Source organism: Saccostrea echinata, unplaced genomic scaffold (assembly GCF_033153115.1).
Source record: "Saccostrea echinata isolate AGI-Se365-2 ecotype Australia unplaced genomic scaffold, CSIRO_AGI_Sech_v1 ptg000007l, whole genome shotgun sequence".
NCBI lineage: Eukaryota > Metazoa > Mollusca > Bivalvia > Ostreida > Ostreidae > Saccostrea > Saccostrea echinata.
In genome coordinates, this window is record NW_026889756.1 from 1,258,067 (window position 1) to 1,267,549 (window position 9,483).

The 9,483-nt window shown below is 33.7% G+C and overlaps 2 protein-coding genes across 2 annotated transcripts; one reads left to right on the plus strand and one right to left on the minus strand.

Moving 5' to 3' along the window:
• The first annotated feature begins 867 nt into the window (after positions 1–867).
• On the plus strand, positions 868–3,390 carry LOC133180823 (uncharacterized). The gene is made up of 2 exons (XM_061315282.1): positions 868–1,039; positions 2,008–3,390. The coding sequence occupies exon 2, from the start codon at positions 2,192–2,194 to the stop codon at positions 2,801–2,803; it is 612 nt and encodes a 203-aa protein (XP_061171266.1). The 5' UTR covers positions 868–1,039; positions 2,008–2,191; the 3' UTR covers positions 2,804–3,390.
• On the minus strand, positions 3,358–4,156 carry LOC133180593 (uncharacterized). Its single transcript, XM_061315070.1, has 2 exons — positions 3,952–4,156; positions 3,358–3,833 (listed from the first exon to the last, which is right to left on the minus strand). Exons 1-2 carry the CDS (start codon positions 4,154–4,156, stop codon positions 3,358–3,360), a joined length of 681 nt encoding a protein of 226 aa, XP_061171054.1.
• Positions 4,157–9,483: the final 5,327 nt, after the last annotated feature.

The window sequence follows — 9,483 nt, forward strand, 5'->3', positions numbered from 1 at the left end:
GTAACGTTTATTGATAAGATGAGTATGAAATATTTCTTCTGTTTTGTTAAAGTGATTTTTTCATCGGGAAGATGTGTGCAATTACCAGATTAATCTAATTCACCTAAATTTGTAAATACAAATAGTAAATATTATGTAATATTTGGTATTTTCAGAGTCAAGTCTTTTTTTTTTTTAGATTGACATTAGGATTTTTTACTGCTAGCTTTAGATTATAGTGGCTACTGGTTGAAGTACATAATTTGACTTGGTTATAAAATCAAGCATTTTTTGTACTACAATCCTTTGCTGCTTGTTTAATCATCATGTCATCATCATCATCGTTCCATCCATGTCCATGAACTTTCACCAACCATGCATATCTCATCAACATTTAACCCTCTGCTGTCACCAGATTGTATGTACAGTATATCAAATATTTTTTTTGGATTTTTTTTTGTGCCTAAGAAACAAACAAGTATGTCTCACAGGCACTTGACGTTATACTTAAATATAACTCCATTCCTAAATTTTATTTATTTAGAATTACAGCAAATAAGAATGTTTTTGAAAACTTTGTTTACAATTTAAATTTTAGGTGATGATATGTGTTTTATCAAGGGAAAGTGTGTTCCTGAAACACGGCAGTCCAGTGATCCCTATATCCCATGGATTCTGGTTGAAAAGTCAGGACACATATTTTCAGCAGAATGCACATGTGTTGCATAAGTTTCAATTTCTTCTCACTTTTGAAATGTTATTTTCTTGATTGTGCTAAAAGTTTGATTAAATTTTAAGAGACTTCTGCTTTTAAGTTTTTTGTGAATATTAAATATGTGTATACAAGCAAAGTTGAAGTGAACTGATTTATTTTTATTCTACACAAAAATATAATTGTAAGAAATAATCTTAAACATGTTGTCGCCCTACTATTTGGCATTATTGATCACGTCACATCCATAGAAGACCGAAGTACCATTGGAGTCACAGATACTGCAGCATATTGGAATAAACCAAGAAAAGTATGCAGGCCAGTAGCTGTTCGTGACTTAGATATCAGGTATTGGCCATACTGTACTGAGTTCTCATCAAAGAATGCTGTTTGGTGGATGTATCATATTCAATTTAACACTGAGTTAATATTATTTGCCATGCATTGTTTCATGGATGGCTGTGCTGACAAATTGAATAACACACCTAAGATTGTTATGAAAATTTGTCAGCACAGCCACCTGTCTTTTGTAATGATACAATGCATGTCAAAAAGTATTAATTCATTGCTTTTATATATTTATCTTCTCAGATGAAAATGGACCATGTATATCTTTACATGTTTTAAAATAAAATATGACATGCAGCCAATCTGCCTTTGTATGCACTGTGTAGAATAGATGAATGGTGTTAATCTCCACCATAATGGAATATGACATCATGGCACAACAAACTTGAGCTAGTGCAGGGAAATATAGTTCTCTTTTGAGAAAAGAGAAATTATTTTATATCTTTTGTCATTTAGAATTATACTTTAACAACAGTAATAAGAAAATGAAGAAAAAAAGATGACTATATGAAAAACAATGCAAAAAATAACATAAATGTATTCATACATCATCTTTTATAAATTGTAATTTGGTTCTCATCCATGTTATTAAAAATTGAATATTATTAAATTTCGAATGTTAAGAGTTATTTATATAGATTAGAAGAAAAATACATGTGAAATGAAAAAAATAACAGTTTAGGTGTTTTTATATAAAACCCCTTTCCTTCATGACTGTCAATTTTTTTGCTTTCATTTTTTTGGTTTTTGTTTAAACCTTTTTTCACTTTTGAGGGTTACTTTTTCTTCAGAGGGGAATATCTTGAATCCACTTTCTATCTGTCTAATATGTATCGGTATATTTTAAAATCAAGTCAAAATCTCTCCTTCCCAATCTTACAACCATTTTGGAATATATGTAGTTATAATGTGCATTATCTAAGCATTTTAAACATTACTTATATATTTGATATTTCTAACGATTATAGGATTGACACGAATGTACCAGATAGACCACGGCCGTCGGAAGATTCTGGATATTTGCCACTTAAGTCATCAGCATTGGATTTAAAGTCTTTGGAGAAGAATATTGTTCAAGTTCTCAAAAAGAGCAATACACCAGCAGTGGCCTTGTATACATTGTCAGATTCTGATGATGACAATGATGTGTCTATGGGTATTGAGGACACACCTAAAAATATTATTGATTTAATGTCGATGCATGGTCAAGAAAATTTGAAAGTAGATGATTCTTATGTTAAAAAAGTAAATGAATTCACTAAAGGGCAATCCATCAACCTTATGTGGCAGTGCCAGAGTAAAGGTAGACTGACTGCTTCAAACTTCTTCAATGCCTATCACTACAGAGGTGATAAAACAGACAACTACATTGTAAGAAGTATTATGGGTCAGTATCATTTCACCTCAAAATCAGTCGAATACGGAAAACGAAATGAATCTGTCGCTCGAGAGAGATATGCTGATCACATGACAAGTTGTCACCCTTCATTCAAGTGTGCAGAGACTGGAATCTATGTTTACAAAGATTTCCCTTTCTTCGCTGCATCCCCTGATGGCATTTCTGAATGCAAGTGTTGTGGAAAAGGACTTGTTGAAATTAAATGTCCTTACAGTTCAAGAAATGAAACATCTCAGGTTGCTATGTCAAAAAATTCATCATGTGCAATTGTCAATGGAAATTATGAATTGAAAAAGAGTCTGTCCTCCCCATTTTATGTCCAAATGCTTGGTCAAAATGGCAGTATGCAAGTTTTCACATTGTGATTTTGTTTTATTTACTCAAAAAGATATCTATGCAGAGAGAATTCATTTCTCAAAAGCAGATTGGGAATTGTTATCTGAAAAGCTTAAAAGTTTTTATATGCAGTACGTTTTGCCAAACTTGGTTTGAGTATATCATGTACATAGAATGTATCTTCATCACATATACCTTAGTCAGGTACCTTGAATATTGTAGATGTAATACTTTGCAGAATTGAAGGTGATGTACATGTATGTCACTTCAACTCATTTTCAATATTTTTTGTTCTGTCATAAGAAACTTTATCAAGTTCTTTGAATTTATTCATACACTCCATTTTACTTCATTATTTTTATAACATGTTCCAAACAATATTTCAATTTTTAAAACCACTCTACAGACTTTGACTGACTTCATTTTTGTACTCAATGACAGTATAAGTACAAAGCTGGATTGATTCAGATGTATGAAACTAGCAAGTTATCTACTAGCATAAATTTTATGCTGCATAAAAATGAATACTACTTTTATAATAAAAATGAACATAATTTGCCATGATACTAGTAAACAATTTCCCTCATTTAAATTTCTTTGACAAAGGTGGCATTAAGTTGCAAAATGCTGCTGCTACTCTAAGCATTGCAGATGACAAATTTTTCATTTTCAGAGGGAGAATGCCTCCTAACATGTTGAAAGATTTCAGTCTGCGGATGGCTCGTTCCACATGGATACGTAGTGAAGCAATTTTACGAGACTCAATAATCTGTTTTGATGTTAGCACTCTCCCTCTGCCATTTCTTCTCTCATTGGTGAAAGGCGGCATATTCAAATATGCTCCTTTCAGGGTAAGAAGATCTCTAATTTGGAATCCTCTGTCTGCCATGACCTCGTCCCCTGGGGAAATGAGGTCAATATATTTGCTGTCAACTGTAATTTTTCGGTCACTGACATTGCCACTCCAGAATTTGGAAACAAAAGTAAAAGCTCCATTTGGTTGAATAGCGACCAGTGCCTTAAAGGTGTTGTGGGACTTGTAATTACTCCAAGTACTTGCTTGTGCAGAACAATTTTTTTTGTTTTTGAATGAACACTTCTGTGCAGTCAATTTTTGATGTAGTATTGGAGTACTTGAGCTTAAATGATAATGGCATGTGTTTTCGAATCTTTTCACCATCTGGCCACTTAATAACAGGGTCTAGAATTTGAGCTAGGAAATTTATCCATGTGCTAAATAGGTTTGAGACATATCCAATTGACACATTAAACAAAACGGAAAGAGTTGTATTGTCTACACCAAGTCTTAGTTTCAACATGGTCTTGACAAACTCCTCCTTCATAGTGAGTTTTCTCTGTTTCCCTGGTTTTGTTTGAATCATTTCTTGCCACTTTTTGGATCCTGACCTCCCAGCTCCTTTCCAAAATGAAACTTTGTCATGAAAAGGGGCCAAAAACTGAAGAAAAAATGTGAGAAAACTAAGTGAAGGCAGTCCCAGAAAATGCTTGACGTTGTTATCATCATGTAGTATTTTCCCCATAAGGTTCTCCCGGAAATCAACTTTACGTGATTTGAGGGCTTGATTCTCCTCTTTTAGTTTCCTGTTTTCTTTCTCTAGCTTCTCACATCTAGCCTAGTATAAATTCAAACCTTCAGTATAAGTATCAATGGTTATTTGGTAGCTTAGAAATTGAAAATATATTTTAAAGATAGGTTTGTGTTGTAGTGTGAATGATTCATTCATGGTATTAGGGTTGAGAAAGGACAGCATTATAGACAAGTAATACATTTTGTCAGTGCCAACTCACCTCTAAAAGTGTAATTTACTCCAATAGATCATGTTCCCCACTATACTTCTTTTTTGGACTACAGCAGATATAAGGATGATCATGATGTACTTGTGTGTTTTGGCACTGAATGTCACATTCAAACTCTAAAGTAAACAAGGAAGTAGTTTTACAACATGAACACCCTGGTGAAGTATATGTTGAATATAGATAAATATACGGTAGAGGTAATCATAAATGTATTTGTTTAAAATATCTTATATATTAAGTTTTTATTCAACATACCTGGTTGACTTTTGTTGTTATTGTTGATATCCAGATAATCCGTGAATGGGATGTCCAATTCACCCACAACATAGGGATAGCATATCTGTGTTTTATCAGTATTTGGATCACATTTCACAAGTCTAACTTTTTTGGTTGGACAATCTTGACTTTTGGTGCTTGTTGAAGTTCTACCTAAGTTCGAGTTCTTCGTTTTTCTTGGGGTTGAATTTTTGTAATTATTATACGCAAACAGTTTTGGATAAGGGTTTTGTGGAGTTGGTAGGGTGTCTACAAAATGTTTTCAGCATACAACGTAATGCCGTATATCACTCGTTCTATCTACTCTCAACCCCTCCCTCCTTATTAAACTAAGCCACTTCCTCAGCTCACTCTCAACTTTTGGGAGCTGGTGAAAACTTAAATCCGTACTTGTCCTGCTATCGGCAGTGCAGCCAACAGCGATACAATGTCGCACAGGCATTTCAGAGTCATTGACTACGTCTAGAATGTTTGTCCCGGAAATCCCGCGAGATTTGTACCGTTTTCACACTCCGATTTTAAAGAGCGATCAAAGGGCAATAACTCTTTTTGAGTGGAAATGAAAAGTATTGATCTTATTCATTTCTAATTCAAATATTGCTTGTAAGTTTCATCATTTGTTTAGATAGCTTTCATATTTTATGAAATTGAGAACTTATTTTTTCAAATAATTATGTGTGCGTCAGTGATTTTTATTGCACCTTGATTTGGGTTTTTGGTCATTTAGAAAAATACAAGCTGTTGAACGTTGTCAATTTGATGCATAATATTGCATTTAGGGTAATTTCTCCTTCGGTTTTTCTCTTTGAAAGGTTTTCCATTAAAGGGGATTTAAGTTTTTATTTTTTTAAATTGAAATCACTATTCAATGGAGATGAACATGGAACTTGTATTTTGGTTTTTCATCATTTAAGAAAGAAATCGCATTTTTTTAATTTAGTTGGTAAACTTTTTAAGAACTCCTTTTTATGCAAAATATTGCATTTTTTGATAACGTCTGCAACAGTTTTCAAGATAATACGTTTTTGTCATGCAGATCAACTGTACATACATCAAAGATGTTCATTGAAATATGATTTTAATACATCATTTAATGGGGGGAAATCACAGTTGTTAAATTGAGTAATTTTTATCGGAATGTTTGATATATCTTTTTTCAGTTTTTTTAAAATCATCTTTTGCAGTTTGATTTTGGCTTGGATTACCAAAGAACCTGACAAAAAATGAGGACATTTCATGCGACCAGGATAAGATGCTGCTTGCAATCGGCATTGCTGATCATTCACAGACAAGAGCATCTGGAGTTCAAGTTAATACAATCCGTAATTGCCTCTAAATACCGCATGGGGAAGAACTAGACACCAAAATGTTGTTATTTTTCGTAAAGCTGTGAATATTGACTTGATTACTCATTATACAATACAAAATGAAGTTCTTATTGTTCAGAAAAAAATTATCTTATTTGGAGTTATATTCCTAGATAACTCTCTTTGAAAAAAAATGCTTATGAATACTTTAAAGGGAAGGACCTAGAGAAATTTTATTTTAAGAAAGCTTTGAAAATGGACCAAATTGCTCATCACATTAAACTTCTTTGAATAGTGGCTATATCTGTAGAATCCCTATTTGTCAAATTTGTCACAGAGTATCCTTGGCCAAAGGACTTTCATTTGTACCTAAAATTTGAATATAACCCTTTAACAAAGGGAGATAATTAGGAAAATAAAAATGGATGCGAACATATTCTTTCAAGAACCACTGGGCAGAATATCACCAAACTTACAAAGGGTGAGGAGGTGTTGTAGATAAATATTTGTATAAGATATCACCCTGATAAAGTCACGGCAAAGTCACGGCCTCAAGGTAACTTAAAATGTGACCTAAATTAATATTTTGTGAAAACTTTAATATTTTGGCCACTATTGTGACTAGGATAATCAAATTTTGTAAGTTGATGCATCGTATGTACTCAGGTCATTCTGACTCGAACGTAAGTCATGGTGATGTAATTTTTTATTTGAGAAGGTATTCATTTTCAAATTGATTTTATACATACCTTATACAAGACTATGATCATCAAAACTTGTCAGTATATGCATCATGGGGGCGATAGAGAGTGTCAACCAAAAGTTATGTCACCGTTACGTACTTTGTTAACTTTATGGCTGATCATTTTAAAACGATCTAGTTTATTATTTCTGATACTGAGAGGTTTAGAGTCATCAACCCTTTTAAGTTGGTGCATCGTGGGACCTTGAAACTTATTTTTGAAAATGTCAGGCAGTCTGACTTTCTTCTTGAATTTCCTGACATTCGCTTTCATTTTGTATAAATTTCATATTTTTGACAATGTGAAGGCTAGGACAATCCATTATTGTCAGTTGATAAATGCGAAGGCTGTGAAGTGTATCAACCAAAGAAATGGGCACAATGACCAACATTTAGGATATCATGGTTATATTAAAAGTTCATTGTTTTTGGTTAACAAGCTTTGAAGACCAAAGGTGTGTCAACTGCCAAATTCTGATGATTCTAAGCCTTTTATTATTTGAAATATTAAGATATGACCAAAAAATATTGAAAATAATTATTACAGTTACTTACTTTTTTTGTAGCACAATCTGAAGACCCAATATAGGTCAAACAACAAAGTTTGATGATTCTAAGTCTCGTATTATATGAAAATTATACATACATGTACATGTACTGACTTGATTCTTCAAAAGTAGAATTGAAGTTAGAGGGCGCATAAAGTAGGCCGGGGGTCTGGGGACCGCCCTGAGGCCTCCAGTGGGTCCAGGGCGAAGCCCTGGTAGGGGCCCAGGGAGCGAAGCCCCAAGAAGCTTCTGGGTTCTAGAGATTTTGTAGGGTATAAATGAAGTCTACCGAGAAGACATTTTTGCATTTTCTCGATGAAACTATTATTTATGCTAACTTTGACAATTTTAATGGGGGGAGGTAATTAATTCATTGTGTGTTTTATTAATTGAATTATATTTCATTAAGTTGACAGAACCTAGGACGGTCTGTAAGTACAAGTTTAGGTATAGATTGGGGTATAATAATCTGAAATACAAATGGTTAGGTTATAGTTTAAAAAGATCAAAGATCATCGGATGCCATGATAGAGGAATTTCACATTCTGAAGAGTTGTCTCCCCTTGTTGACGTAACGCTTATTTTTCTCACTTTAGTCCTCTGTAAGTTAGCCTGTAAATATTTCCAAACTTCAAACGCTATCGGGCAATTTTGATCCTTTCATGTATTTCCTATGGGGCAACATGAAAAAACATTACAAACATATTCATATAAATTTAATTTCTAAGAGTTTGTAACGGTGTAGCCTTACGCAGGCTGACCCCAGATTGACTCGCAAAGGGAAATAACTTTAGTAAATGTGAAAGTCGTCCCTGAGGGGTCTGCATTTCCATTCCCTTGATACTAAAACAATCTGAATCAGATAGCTATAAATAGATTTGGAAACCTCAAAGCCATCTTTGTATTATGACATATCAAATGGAACACTCTCCCCCAGTTTCCCCGCCCATTCCCTGTCCCTGAAGTGACAAAAGATCATGTAACTTAAAAATAGTTAAAAAAAACTTTTCCATTTGACTATACATAATTTTGTTTCTTGTGTTATTATGTCTCTAATTGTATTCAAAAGTGCATCAATAAAAATTTTGCTTGACATTCCATTCATGAATTTGATTGATTGATTGATTGTATGTTGTATTACGTCCCATTCGAGAATTTTTCACTCATATAGAGACATCACCATATACCGGTGAAGGGTTTCAAATTTTGACCTTTACAAGGCACACAGGGCCATTGAACATTAAGGGATTTTTATCGTGCCAACGCCTACCTTGACACGGGGCCTCAGTTTTTAAGGTCTCATCCGAAGGACCCGCAACTTTCACTTCAAACTGCACATGGCGAAGGAACAGTTACTACCCATTTTTTGTCGACTTGGGTCAGTCGCGGCCGAGATTCTAACTCACGATCTCCGATCACGGAGCGAGCGCTCTACCGACTGAGCTACCGTGAACGTTTTTCATGATTTTGGATCAACCCACTCTTTTAGAATTAGGAATGAAAATTATTCAGATCGAGAGATGCACTATTAAACTATTTATATATATTCACATTTTTTAAAATGTCAAAACCAAGTACTGGTTTGCGTACATGAACAAACTGGGTGGGGACTGGGAAGGGGAAACGGGGGGGGGGGGATATTAACCCCACTTCTGACTTGTCATCATTATTTACTCTTCTCACAACATACATGTACATGTACATGTTTATTAGTCAACAGATATAGACTTTTGGTCATATATCTAATTCTCCCTTGAATCAGGAATGTTGATATAAACATTTTAAGATTGATTAAGGTCTCGCATCTTAAAATTGTAGTTGAATTAGCTATACTAGTTTAGCTTTATTTTGATACTCAAAACACCTTGATTGTAATTAGCTATTTATATAAATTTATCATACTATTTTCTGAAATGTGCAGTTTTTTTTTTCAACGTGGATAAAAGTCATACTATGGTGACATGGAATACATTTTCAGCTTTGAACTATTCTGAAAACAATGCATGAAAATGCATGAA